The following is a 14851-nucleotide window of genomic DNA, read 5'->3' on the forward strand; positions in this document are numbered from 1 at the left end:
GCACGCGTATTTCTCACAACTCACGATCATCTTGTCGTTTTTCAAAGTGTAAGCATGCAAGATTGCAAGAAGCTGTAATACGATATACGATTATAGATAAACGTACTCGAACGTTCTATCGATTGGGATATTAAGTTTTTATTATTTAATTTTCGTCTGAGAAAATATAATCTAACAAGGATTTTACTCTTGCAGTAGGCACGGATAAAACATTAGGTAAACTAAAGACACCTATTGAGAATGCTGTCCTGTGAAAATAATAAATCTTTCAGTCTGTTAAAAATTTGTAAGTGATCATGCTATGACAAGGCGAAAACCATTCAAACAGAATCGTTTCACGCGAATTTTAGTACAGACTAGGATATAATAGTCTGTAGGTCGCTGTATATAATATATGTGCTATACATGTGACGTTCAGAATTTTCAGAGAGAACGCGTAGCATCGTTTTCCTCATGAAACGAAAATAATGCAGCTTTTAGTTGAGATTATAAAACGCGTCAAACTGTCATTGCATCTTCGAGTCCAAGATATCGCATTATTTTCCACGTTCCTTCTGCTTTGTATGTGTTTAATTAATCGTGGAGAAAATTCCCTTCGCCTTCGGAGATTCGATCGCTTTTCCAATTTAACTCGTCTATAAGTTCTATAAGTATGTAAATACTGCACATAAATGTTGTACATAAATATTCACGGAAGAAGTTTGCGACATTTCGCGTCATGTCAATCATAAGAAAATCACTCGAGGACCAGCCATGAAGATATTGTTATTTAGCTCATTGCATAGACCTGGAAAATTTAGCTCTCATCGTTAGAATATTACCCAAGTCTCTAGGTCTCGATCACAATAGCATGGTCTCATTACGGATTTTAGAACTGATGTAACCTGCACGCTGCACGATTTCATTCAACCTTTTTTCATGTTGCGAAGCGGGTACTACATGCTGTACATTGAAAATATAAATCATGTAACATCCGCTTGTGTCTGACGTGCATCGTTAAAAATGTAAATGTTCGGTCGAATCGAACCTCTGTTTCTTATCGCGTACCGGAACGTTTGCATTTTTAAGCACGTATTCTTAACGGTAAACCTTTGCGAGCAGCGTATTAAAGAAACTGTCGCTTTTTGCAGTGTCAACGCAACTGTGCAATACAATCGCAGACGAATTAACACGAACAGCAGACAATGTCGTGCAACTGTACAAACGTTTAACGATAGATAACGAGGATGATCCGTCTCGAGCGAGCATTGACAGGGACACGATGTTGCGCGGCCTCGAATCGTCCGTAAACGAGACGATGCGCACATTGCGACTGGTGGTTTCAGGTGGCGAGGGCCACGAAGGTTCCGCCAATTCCGAAAACGTTACAATGAACGAAGCCACCGCCAAATTCCAGGAACTGCTTGCTGGCCAAGACCAAGGAAAAGTGGTTAACATGATGCAGCAATACTCCGAGTTGCTACTAAACATGATGCAACAGAGAATGGGAGGGACGCAATCAAGCCATACGTAAAATCCGTCCATTCGCTAGTTCTCTAAGAAGAAAACGAACGATCAGGACACCAGCTACGCCACACGGTCCTCAGGTACCGTATACACGAGCACATAAAGCTACGCCTCTCAATCTCTGTAAACTCTTCCTAAAAGCGTATCGAGACACGGTAGATAGTATTTAAGATCCTGGTTCTGAATTCTTATCTTCGATCTCTCGTTGTTCCTGAGAGTGGTTTTACGAGTGCGCAGGATCAAAAGTTTAAGCATGAACTGTTTTTTTTTTTAAATACGCGGAACGGTTGTTTCATTGTAAACGTTGCTGTTAGAAGGTTGGCGATTCAACGAAAACAATTGGTCGTTTGAAAGTCAATATCGGTTTCTGTTTTTTTCTTCTTTTTTTTCTCAAAGTAACGGATCTTTATGTTTCCGATTGAACGAGTTTGAATGAATTTTGTCCTTGATCGTAAATCGTGTAGTGCACTGAATGGTGTTTCTAGCCAAAGTTAATAGAATATTTATCAACGATTTCGTGCGACCAAATATACAAGATTCGCGAAAGTTTGAACGGGCTAATTTAGAAACAACTAGAAATGCGTTTGGAGATCTTTCCTGTCCAATTTGGAAGGAAAAGCGGGAAATGAAAAATTACTCGTATCTTGAGGCCATACGCCGATAAATGCCAATTAACTAAAGACTCTTAGATTAGTTTTCAAACAAATATATATATATATATATATATATATATATATATATATATATATATTTATCGATCATTGCGCGATATATTATAATATTAGTCCTCTTGTTATGTAACCAAAGGTTGTTTGTACCTATGGTCTAAAAAGCAGTCTCCCTTCCTTCCCCCGATATTTGCAAAAGCTTCGAAAAACTGTAATGAACGTATGCAGTGAGCGATGTAAACTTGCCAGTTCGAGTAAAAGAAAAAAAAAAGAGCAACTAGTTTCTAATTAACGCATTTAGATGAAAGAAGAATGTGTATCGGCTTTGTAGACTTACCCGTGTGTCTGTCAGGGATAGGAGACGGATATGTGATTTTATATCTTTAAAACGAAGATAATCGCCGAATAGGACGGAAGTATCGCCTACTAATTTTACTTCGCAAAGAAAAAATAAACAAGTAATTGTCGAACAATGAATCGCAAGTCGAAATAAGCGAAAACAGTAACAGCGAGAAGTTTCTCATTTTTCGTCGACGAATTGATTTGAACCGAGCCTACGATGGATACACGGAAACTGTGCTACGTTAGTAACTGCATATTTTGTCATAGAAATTATAAATATTTTTACACACGAATAACGTCGAGAGACAAACAAAGCAAAAGTTCCACAAAGTACCGTAAACTTTCGTTGAAAGGTTATACTGGAATTCGAGGGCTAAACGGGCTTTACAAGTTTCAAAGGAAGGAATTGCATCGAGGAATCAAAGTATTACGAACACGTATTATTAACGATTTTAACGTTTATTACAAAATACGCGCGATTCGTTTCTCCGTTTAATAAATTGTAATTACATTTGTCCTCTGTGTAAAGTTTCCATATTGTATGTAATGTATAAAACGTGCCATTTAGGTTAACCAGTATCTCTCGCTTGTACTCTCTATGAGAACGTTTTATTGCTTCTTTAGGCGTGTATCATTAACCTCTTTGTTGATAAACGTGTAACATATCTTTAGTATCATTCACGGGGACATAGGCCTAAAGTTGTTTTCATTCGATTACATAATTTATTAGATACTGGGTTAAGAAAGACGATCCTTACAACAAATTGCAATTCAGTATTGCTTTACTTTATATAATATCACTTCTTTTTCTTTTCATCGATGACTCGATCGGGAAAATATTATTTTTCATTGTTTAATCGTGTAATTTTTGCTAGTGAAAAAAGCGACTTTTTACGGTGGTGACTATTATTCTTGAATGATACGGATCAATACCTTCGCTATTCGTTGGTTCCATATCTTCCAGCGAACATGTCTCAACGCAAGTAACGTCGGAATTAACCCGCTTATCATTTGCGGACAAAAGTCGATTCGCTGAAAATCAAAAGTACCTTTTATCGCTTATAGCGGTTAGAATCTGAAATATCTTTACTATCATGTATCACAACTGCCTATCGTGGTAGATCTTATCGTTTTAGAAAAATCGATGTAAATCACTGATTTCGGCGGTGAAGGTGTTGATTTCGTCTAATATATCATTATGTATTATAGAAACTAGGAATATTTTATATTCAATGTCAGCATTTTTGTAATACATGAACGTTAGCGTATAAAATCATGGAAGCGGACGTGAAAGGTGGAAAATGTGTCGAATCTCGTCTCATACATCTCCTCGTATATTTACCCAGCTTTATGTGGTAATGAACCATTCCAAAATTTCACTCTCTCAGTGTAATAATCATCAAAGACATTTAAATACTTTTAATTGATCGCAAAGATGATTAACGGCTTTGTATATTGTTGTATTTGTTATATTAAGACGTATTGTTATGTAATATGTTACTACTCGTTTCTTTAATGTGTATATATTTATTTCAAAGTTTTTGCAGGAAACAAGACAGTTTGGTAATCGCAAATGCCAAATGTAATAATTTCGTCGTGAAAGAATGTAACTTTTTAGCACTTTGTTTTGTATATTATGTTGATAATTAATAATATAATAATTCTTACAAACTGAGAAAATTTTAGCACTCTTGTCAAAAAATAGAAAACCGATTAAAATATACGTTCAAAGCTTTATTTTCAGAAAACATTATATTAACAAGAACGAACATCACAGGATGATGGAAAGTATTGCTCATCCCGGCGACTCGATGACTAAAAATGTTAAAAATCTTTTATTCTTGTTCTAATTTTCATAAAAATATATAACCGTCTCTATACAATAGGAACACACTCGCTAAATATACGGATATACGTAACATTAAATATAATTTTTAAAAGATAACAATCTCATCCATAGATCAGTGGAACATTACGTGCGAATAAGATTTGTGGAAGACTTGTTTCTGATGATTTTGCATGTCGTGTAATGTAAATACTGTTGTAATATACTGTTATGTTGTCATGATCATATTTCTTATATGGTGTGAAAGGAGTAAGAGTATATAATGAGTAATTGTAAAAGTAAAAAGTATGATGAACCGTCTTATATAATTTAATAATTCTCTTCATGGAAGACTATATTAAACAAATTATTAGTACTACTATCGTAAAGTCTCCACGTATTCATCTAATATACACAATTATTCGCCACTAATTTTTGCATATCTTTTTACCATTTATGTGCCAGTTGTTTGGCGTAATTCCTCTAGCTGTAATAAAACATAATAGTTTCAATCAGAGGTATTAAATTTAAAAATTCGAAATAGGAGATTGATAGAACATTACAAACCTCCTTCTCTTCGTCTACTTCGTCTTCTTCGTCGGATCCGTGAACCGACGCAGCAGGAGTAGTGTGTCTCGAAGAGGAAGGCGACGGTGGTTCACTAATAGGTCTAGGATAACTGAAACGTCCTACTCCACTTTCAGCATATTCAGAAGCGAGTTCTGGATAAACGATTGTCAAAGCTTTGATTCTGGCCTGGCGGTAGTACTATTAAAACAATCGTGTATTTAGTCGATTTACTTAGAAAGCTAGAAACGTGAAAATAATCAATGAAAATTTAAGTAATAAATACACTTACGATGCCAAGGTTTCTCCAGTCAAGAAGATCACTAAGACGCTCGGTGCGATTTCTTTGAATAATTCGTTGTCGACGACTCAGTCGTGCAAAATCAAACATATAATGAGCAAGCTGTTGAACAGTGTTCTCCAGGCCAATGAATCGTCTGTCCACAATATAGATACCATAACTCATTGGATCAGCTATGTGTTCTTGCATGAAACATCCGAAACCAGATAGATTTGTGGTTATACTGGGAATACCCATAACTGTACATTCTGCAGGTGTGTACCCCCAAGGTTCATAATACGACGGAAAGACACCTAAGTGACATCCTCTGACAAATTCTTCGTAATCAAGCCCAAACAGTGGATTCGTCGATGATAAGAATTCTGGATGAAATACTATCTAGGATATGAAATTGATACCAGTTACGTATAATTATAGTGGGGATAATAACGTTTTAATCACATTGCCGCATAATTACCACGCATAATCGATTACCTTCACTCGATCGTTAACTGTATTGAAAAGATTGCATCTTCTGATGGCGTTTAATACCGGATCGTTCCAGTCGTCTACGACATTGTGCGTGGTAACCGGAGGCAATCCATTTCTCTGTAGGGCATATAAACATCTGAAACGATAGAAATAATTTCAACATGTTTCTTTTTTAACTCTAATTGAAATCATTGTAATTTCAATGAAATATTACCGTTTAATTTTGATGGTATCTTCTTTCTGTAAAAGATCTTGCGTGTCAGGCATACGACCAGAAAGACACAATTCATACATTCGCTTTCCTATTTTCTGTTGTATGTCGTTAATTGTATCTCTTAAAGATTTGGTAACCTTCAACGAAAAAGCAAATTCTCGTATTGATAATCGATATAGTTCTTCGTTGATTTAAGATTATATCACTTACAGCATGACCACGCAACGACTCTACATTAAAATTATTAGTTCGCGCTGGAAAAATAAGGAAAGCCACGACGGTCATATCAGGTCTAGATGTTTTTAAGTAATGATTCAATCTAGCCAAAGCCTCGATAAATATATCGGCGCCCTTGTTTCCAAACTCGTAACGTCCAGCAATAAAAAAGTATAAGGTTTTATCCAGATCGAAATCATAGTGCCTGAAATGGTGATTTAATGCAGATAGTTTATGACACAGAAAACGAATGTTACGTGAATCTTGTATTACAGATTACATACCCGTAAAAGTGACCCCTCACAAATTCGTGTATTTTTTCTTTACTAACAGCGTGTAAATTTTGAAATTCATGAAGTGCTGCAAATTTCTTCACGTTGAGCCCATTTGGTGTGATTATATCAGGTTTTCGTCTCAGTAAATGCTCCGCTTCGAAACCTGTTATGTCCGAAACAGTTGTGAATATATGCGCTAAATGCGTAGCCGCACGTTCCATACAGTATCTATGATAAATTTGACGCTTTCCTGCTTCTTCATCCACGTTGAACTACAGATAAATTAAAGAAATTAATACGTTCAAATAATATTGACAAAGGAGATTAAATTCAAGTAGGTAGCCATGATACCTTATCTAAATTATTATAGAAATCAATCTTTCCCGCGCATAAGTATCTTCCTAGAAGAGTGGCATGAGTAGTAAAAACTGTAGCAACGTCTATGTGTCTGGTTCTTAACGCGATTATACCAACACCGGCTTGCCATTCGTGACAATGAACCACGATTCGAGGAGGAACATCGCAATACCCTTCGGCAGCTTGTCTAAGATTTAAAAATTTATTTTTAAGGGAGTAATGAATCAGACAAAATTGATTTTTGTGTTATGTAAAATTCACCTGAATTCAGAAATAAATTGACACACAAGATAACCAAGAATAACTGCGTCATTAGCTTCTATATCCAAATGAGGAATACCAAGATTACAAGTATTCCATAATTCCTGTTTATATTCATCCAACTTCCATGCTGCACTTCCAATATCAAGCAGAATGATCTGTGGGTTTCCATCCACTAGCCAGGTCCCTGTTATCACCTCAATAAGAACTTTTTACTTTATGGCAAAATGGATCTCATTTGCTTTTAATTTTCATAGATTTTATTGAAAATAAGGAAAAACAGAGAGTAACCATATTATTTACTTGCAGGGGCAACTGACCTTGAGTTAATTTTGGCTTTGTACCTGGACTTTAGCCAAATTGCTATTTTTAGTATATAATGAAATATTACAGTAACTGCAAGTGTATATCTGTGTCAAAACAACAAACTTTTGCCCAATTAATCTGTTCATGCTCCATTACATACTCTCTTCTATCACTTTATCTTTGCACAATTGAAGTTTTAATTAAATACAGTACTCAGAGTACTTTATAGAGAATATTATTTAAACTTACTTTAAATCCTTGATCACGCAAAGCTTGTACAGCTAAATGCAGTGGATTATTATGTGGAAAATCAGCTTCCTCTACTTCAGTACGTGCTGAGGTTTCTTTGTATGGGCCAATAAGACAATATTGATCTCCCATTTCTTCAGTTGATACAAAAGCTTTGGAACGTATTACAGTGTATATACCACCAACTAAAAATGCAATAGTGAAGAGTAATCAATATAAATTAATAAATTAACGTTTTGCTTTGGTATATTATGCATACCCTTATTGGCAGCCTCCCATGCAACTTCAAAATTCCATCGATTTTCATGCTGTGCTGAATACCCACGATCCATAAATTCTAATAAGTCATTACTGCTGTCCATACGGTAAAATCTTCTAGATACACGTTCTCTTGACATTTTGTCGGCTCTTTTGCACCCTTAAATTTGTACAAATTTAAACCTTTAATTCAGGATGATAGAATATTATCTTTAGAGGAATTAAGATGTACAAAAGGATTTGAATCATTTAATAACAATATATTAGACTTTAATAGAAAAATTATTTTAATGGTCTTTTTTTTCACCTCTTTTTTGTGGAATTTTTTAAATGTACTTTACAATTTTTCTTACATTTTTTATTTAATAACAATTATACAAATAATATTCTATATTTTATTTCTAAAAAGGTATTAAAAAAATAAGATACAAAATCGACTAAAAAAAACTAAGGATATAGCAATAAAGATAACTCTATATTAATGTAAAAAACAAATACTTCATTCCATTCATAAATGAATTGAATTATTGAAACAACTTCCCGAAAATCAAGATCAACGCGAGCAAGTTCAATTTTACGAGCGTTAAGTATTTTCCTACGTATTTAACTGGCCAAAGTTGTAGTTATATTATAGTCGAAAGAAACACGTTGCCCCTTGAAAGAATCTATCGAAGGTCAATGACAGCACTAACGTAAGTATTGCCAGATTGCTACTACTGTAGGGGTTTGCCGGTTCCATTAAACCATGTGGAGTTTACTGTTCCTTAAAAATTGTAAACGAAAACAAGGTATAAAAAGTAATGTTTAAATTCGAACAACTCACTTACTTCCGCTCGAAACGATGTATCACAACAGGAAAGGAAAAAGATGAAGAACAAGTAGATTGTGGACGGACGAATAGTTCCACGGTCAACCTCCCGTGAAGGTCACCACAAACTACGAAAGGTCACAAGGACTTAACGGGGCTCGAGTCAGCCCCGGTATCTCGATCTACTTTAAACACGACGAACCTTGCTCGATTCACTGATAACCACATTGCCTCGTGTTTCTTTCGTAACAACAGATGGCACGAGATATCTCGAAGAAACCGTCCTTGGCTTATGATCAACCTCGTTAATTTCTTTTGCCGATATATATGTACCTAAATATGCCCCATTCAAGTGCATACTCGCAAAGTACATACATACATCCCTATGCAACTGTTGATATTATATTATTTTTGGTTACAACATATACATATATACAAATTGACAAATTCTTACATTTACAAAGAAATTTATCTGAGTCACCAGACAAAATTTGTACTCTTGGATTACTCAATACTCTTGGATTACATTTATAATTTATGTTACAGATTTTTCTCTCTCTCTCTCTCTCTCTCTCTGACATTCCTTTTATATGTAAATAAAACACGTTATGAACATACGTATAAATCAGAGAACGATTATTCACAGTAGAAAGGAATCGTGACATATATTGTTCTTAATTTATAATTATTTATCAAAGTTTTAATTTATTTTTTTCATGTCGAGAAATAGAACATAAGACGCAGTTAAAATTTCATGTACCACGAAGATTATATTAAATAATTAGTAAAATTCAATGTTTAAAATTGACTAAAAATGAAACGACTAAAAATAATAAATAATAGAGATTTATCGATTTACGTTTCTTTGCTTCGTTTAAATTAAATTTTTACCGTTTAGTTTCCATAACAACCGTCATTTTTACATCGAATTTATTAGTTCAAGACGTGTTCTACAGATGGCGCTTTTAACCACTATATCCTAAGTAACTACAAGTTTCCTTCCTAGTACATTTACATAGTTATGAAATTATAAATAGCATTATTTTTTGGAGCCACAGTCATATAAACGGATTTGAACTGAACAATAGTATTGTTGTTATTGACGTAATATATATTCCTATGAGACATTTCTTCCTATGTCCATGAGACATTTTTACACGTGAATGCATTAAGGAAACTATCCGTCTATTGAGTCGAAAAAAATCAAGATGGAAAGCAATGGAAGTTCTTGTTCCGCGCATGCGTTATATACAACATGTATACTATGAATGTTGAGACAGAGCAGAAACATGCCATTCATCTCTGTGTGCCCCGTAGAACAAGACCTTTTTTGTTCTCCATCTTAGTTCTTTTCGACTCAAAAGACGGATTATTACCCCTAGCGAATATCTAGACCTATTTATATAACCATTGCCGTTACAGATTGCACCAATTAACGCATTCTTTCTGGCTACGTCACTGGTGACGAATGCGCATACGCACGCTTTTGGGACTTTTGTGATAGCGCTGCTATTGGCAATCCTCGCATGCAGGATTGTTTAAAACGTTCTGTTTTGTTAGTAAGGAATAAACACGTGGAAAATCTTCAAACATGGCGGTAAATATTCATTATGAATTAATATTATAATTAGCTAATTTTTGTACTTTTTACGTTATATTCGACAAACATATTCATATTACCATGTTTTTGTCTTGTTTAGTCAATTAACCTATTTGGAGTACATTTATTTTTCTAAGCGTTTGAAAATACAAAGAACGTTTTTATTTGTCGTATTATTTTTACGATAGGATGTTTCGTATCAATTTTAAATAGTATAATGCTTTATATTTCTATATTTCGTCTTTAATGGAATCGAAGCAAAACATGTTGGCATAGCAACTGTTGTTTGATCGATATACTTTTGTAATATTTGGAGTGATATAAAGATAGAAAGATAGAAAGAGCGATATAAGAATAGAAAGAGAATGTTGCATAGAGACCCTTTATGTCTTGATCTTATAATGCGTGCACGTCGATGTAATAAATATGTAAACATAAAATTGATCAAGCGGTAGCATCAGTGTAAACAACGGATTAAATAAGGACAGAAGAGGTCTTTATACAGCTTTCTGTTTCTATTCCCACTGTTGTATTATATCTCTCTGTCTCTATGACAATACTGTATGTAGAATATATTAGCACTATATTAATATAATTACTTTCTTTCATTTCAGGCTGTCGCAGCTGCAAAAGTTCAAGAAGTTCGTGAAATCACAAGGATAGAGAGAATTGGTGCACATTCTCATATTAGAGGTTTAGGCTTGGATGATAGTTTAGAACCTCGCCATGTAATATATATTAGTCTTTTATGCATTGTGACTTCAATACCTACTTTTATTAACTTCATGTATGGTTATTTAGGTGTCGCAAGGCATGGTTGGTCAGCTTATGGCACGGAGAGCCGCAGGTGTTGTCCTTGAAATGATTAAGGACGGTAAAATAGCAGGCAGAGCTATACTGTTGGCAGGCCAGCCTGGGACTGGAAAAACTGCCATTGCCATGGGAATGGCACAAGCTCTAGGAATGGATACTCCATTTACTTCAATGGCAGGTTCCGAAATATATTCTTTGGAAATGAGTAAAACCGAAGCTCTTACTCAAGCTATTAGAAAGTCTATCGGTGTCAGAATCAAAGAGGAAACAGAAATTATAGAAGGTGAGGTGGTCGAGATACAAGTGGATAGACCAGCTACAGGTATAGGTGCTAAAGTTGGTAAACTAACACTGAAAACAACGGAGATGGAAACGATCTACGATCTAGGAAACAAAATGATCGACAGTTTGATGAAAGAAAAAGTTAGTAAAGACAAGCAATGAACATTTATTCTTCCGTAACATTGTTTATCGGGTTCCTTACAATTATGATTCGTTTAAGGTACAAGCTGGAGACGTGATTACGATCGACAAAGCCACAGGAAAGATAAATAGACTGGGAAGGTCATTTACTAGAGCTCGTGACTATGATGCAACTGGTTCTCAAACTCGCTTCGTACAATGTCCCGAGGGTGAATTACAAAAACGCAAAGAGGTCGTACACACAGTAACTTTACACGAAGTCGATGTTATTAACAGCAGAACTCACGGATTTTTGGCGCTGTTCTCTGGCGATACAGGAGAAATTAAATCAGAAGTACGAGACCAAATAAATGCAAAAGTCGCTGAATGGCGCGAAGAAGGAAAAGCAGAAATCGTTCCAGGCGTTTTGTTCATCGACGAGGTTCACATGCTCGACATCGAATGCTTCTCGTTTCTTAATCGAGCACTTGAAAATGAAATGGCACCAGTCGTTATTATGGCTACAAATAGAGGTGCCTTATACTCGTGCATATATGTTGTTTTAATTGATAAAAAATTAATCGTTGAATCTTACAGGTATTACTAGGATTAGAGGAACGAATTACAAAAGTCCGCATGGTATTCCGATAGATCTATTGGATCGTATGATTATCGTTCCAACAAGTCCGTATCAAGAAAAGGAATTGAAAGAAATTCTAAAGATAAGGTGCGAAGAAGAAGATTGCGAAATGGCGGATGATGCTCTAACCGTTCTTACCAGAATCGCATTAGAAACTTCATTGAGATACGCGATTCAATTGATTACTACTGCTTCTCTCGTTAGCAGGCGAAGGAAGAGTACGGAAGTAAGTATCGTATTATATGTGCTGTTAGTCGCGTACGTGCTTCTTATACTGTTACAAGAACATAAAGATAATATGTAAATACAGGTCAATATCGATGACGTGAAGCGTGTTTACCAGCTATTTCTCGATGAAAGTAGATCTACACAATTCCTCAAAGAATATCAAGATGATTTTATGTTCAATGAAATGCGTAAGTAAATTCTATAGAGAAGACTGAAAGAATTAGTAGAATCTTTACGCTTCTCAAATTTCATTCGTGTAATTGTTTCTGTTACAGCGGAAGAACCGATGGAAATATCGTAACGATAGGTAAATAAATAAATTTAAACGCGAATGTTGTTCAATAAAAGTTTATAATTTTCTACTTATTAATTCCTTTCAATATTTCTTCAAAATGTTAGGCAGATATACATAAACGTAATGTATAAACATTATAATAGCAGAAACGACATACTATAGTTCAAATTAAATATAAAAACTTAACAGATTCTCTCTTCATACTCGCTACAGTTTGGTTTTACAGCGTTTGATTTTTCTTACGATTATTAATAAATTCATAACGACAGAGTTAATTAACTCTAACATTAATCGTCGAGGTAAATTAGTTTTTGGCGTAAACTCTCTGTTACTGCGTGAAACGCAACTTTTGAAATCTGTCGTACATTTCAAATAAATCTGAGATTTGCTTACAATCTATAACTTTGACATTATATGTATATATATATATATATATACATCACCGTACGATGTTAATGAATATATACCGCTTCATCGATGACAGACTACGATACGAATAAAGTCAATCCGCAACTAGTACGTATATTTTGTACCTTTACGTTTTCTTCTCTTGGCTCTTCTTAACTGTAAGAAACGATATTCATTGTTCCTTTTATTGGATATACATGTATACAAATACACACATAGTTTCGCATAAATTTTACTTACTCGTTATCAATTTTATTCCACCCTCCGGTTTCAAGGACGACTGAGCCTTCTTATCTTTCGATATGAATCCCAAACCATATTCCATTTTGTAGACGGGGAGAGGAATCACCGTGGACGAGACTGGTATCATCACTGAAACAATCGATAGCGAAATTTCGCATTAAACATCACGAGGTTTCGTTCAAGAGTTGCGCTTTAAAGTTTACGCGCCTTAAGGATACAGAAGATAAGTTCATTACGTTTCAGGATATCGCAATTTCTCTCGCATTTCGCTCTACGAATACTCGTAGGCAGAATCGTTTCTCATCAAGTAGGAAAAGGAACGTAGGTAACGTGGCGAGGCGCTAAACATTTATTCGCAGTATCCTTAACGAGGAATATTTGCTTATCGGTTTTAATCGAATATCGATTCGGTAAGTAGGCGACTGTCAGCGTCGACGTCGACGTCCATTCGACGAGTTGCAGCCGAGATAGCGAGTTACTCGTGCAAATCTTTGCTATTACGGTTGCTGTTGTCCATCGCCGCGAAATTTTGATTAAATTCTCATTGGCGAATTCGCTACTGAATTATCTTATTATTTCTTTGGAATATTTCGTTAAATCGAATCAAGGTACTTTGCCCACGTTAACGCAAAGTGAAAGGAGAAATTTTACGGGAATCGTATTTGAAAATTAGTAGCTTTCGAGTAACGATAAATTTTCGTAGCGAAAGTAAAAGAATATTCCACTTACGTAACTCGAGAGAGATTCTTTGCGAAGCGATACTCGAGAAGCGTGGATTTTCGCTACGAATCACGTGAACGGTGAACGCATTGAAACGTTCCAAATCACGCGACTACACGGCCAATCTGCGTGCCATACTCGACTGCAGTTGACATTTACGCCGATTAATTATCATATTTAACATTCTCCCTCTCTGTTTCTCTCTAATAGTCCAACGAAGGTCGAGTCGTACAGGTTCTACTATCGTCTCGCGCGACACGCGTCTCCTTGCTGTACAGGGTGTAAGAACGAGCGCAATTAGGTGTGTTCGGACGACTCTTAGTAGCTTCGGCTGCGAGCTGTTCAGTTTCCTAACAGAATCTTAATTGCATATTAATCGTTGGCTCGTACCTTCGTATTAATAGCGATCGAACTCTTCGGTGTTATTAAGAAGCCGATAACTCGATAACGCTAATAACCCAATAAACTTGACGTTACTAATGAACCGATAACTCAATTTTCCTAACAGCCTAACTAATTCAATGGTATTAGCTTTTCCGCTCGCCCATTCCCGCTATAACTCTATCTGGTCTTTCGATCTTCGATCAATTCCCCAGTTTCTTTGCATCGTGCGTTCCGAGCCAAAGTTCTCTTAGGCTGAAAGGGACGACGAGAAGCGGCTTCGACGTTACAAACGACGACGAACAGATAAAGATCGGTACGCAACTTGGCGAGCAGAAACGGGCACGCCGGCGCACCTTTCGATCGTCACGACTCTCCCAACGAAAGGAAACGCGGATCAACGACGGTGGTGCGCGTACTCGTCCAGCGAGTATCCTGCTATCCTAGAAACCAGCCGACAACACGAAACAGGAGACACAACGCTACTCTCCGCTCTA

General features: G+C 35.8%; 3 protein-coding genes across 13 annotated transcripts in view; 2 read left to right on the forward strand and 1 right to left on the reverse strand.

Annotated features, from left to right (window-relative positions):
• Positions 1–4853, forward strand: part of Wdr62 (WD repeat domain 62) — a 114792-nt gene extending 109939 nt beyond the window's left edge. For 7 of the 8 annotated variants that reach the window (XM_069124133.1, XM_069124132.1, XM_069124135.1 and 4 more), the window contains one exon: positions 1131–4853. In XM_069124133.1, the coding sequence (XP_068980234.1) occupies positions 1131–1513 (383 nt within the window). In that variant the 3' untranslated portion in view covers positions 1514–4853. Of the gene's footprint in view, positions 1–195; positions 287–1130 lie in introns of all 8 variants that reach the window. The other variant, XM_069124134.1, reaches the window with a different exon arrangement.
• On the reverse strand, positions 4230–9173 carry GlyS (glycogen [starch] synthase). Of its 4 annotated transcripts, none has more exons than XM_069124149.1 (13): positions 9079–9173; positions 8644–9015; positions 7818–7999; positions 7559–7743; positions 7004–7200; positions 6737–6929; positions 6395–6657; positions 6105–6315; positions 5895–6031; positions 5684–5816; positions 5201–5587; positions 4909–5109; positions 4230–4828 (listed from the first exon to the last, which is right to left on the reverse strand). In XM_069124149.1, exons 3-13 carry the CDS (start codon positions 7954–7956, stop codon positions 4796–4798), a joined length of 2079 nt encoding a protein of 692 aa, XP_068980250.1. In that variant the 5' UTR covers positions 7957–7999; positions 8644–9015; positions 9079–9173; the 3' UTR covers positions 4230–4795. The 4 variants fall into 4 exon arrangements, with proteins under 4 accessions (XP_068980250.1, XP_068980249.1, XP_068980248.1 ...); XM_069124148.1 differs by having other exon boundaries at positions 7818–7976; positions 8640–9015; XM_069124147.1 differs by having other exon boundaries at positions 7818–7976; positions 9079–9172.
• Positions 9174–9917: 744 nt separating this feature from the next.
• On the forward strand, positions 9918–13240 carry rept (RuvB-like helicase 2 rept). Its single transcript, XM_069124155.1, has 7 exons — positions 9918–10221; positions 10839–10952; positions 11026–11460; positions 11540–11972; positions 12037–12305; positions 12390–12495; positions 12583–13240. The coding sequence occupies exons 1-7, from the start codon at positions 10216–10218 to the stop codon at positions 12606–12608; spliced, it is 1389 nt and encodes a 462-aa protein (XP_068980256.1). The 5' UTR covers positions 9918–10215; the 3' UTR covers positions 12609–13240.
• The last annotated feature ends 1611 nt before the right edge of the window (positions 13241–14851 follow it).

This window comes from Bombus flavifrons, chromosome 11, assembly GCF_040668555.2.
Source record: "Bombus flavifrons isolate JBK064 chromosome 11, iyBomFlav1_principal, whole genome shotgun sequence".
Taxonomy (NCBI): domain Eukaryota; kingdom Metazoa; phylum Arthropoda; class Insecta; order Hymenoptera; family Apidae; genus Bombus; species Bombus flavifrons.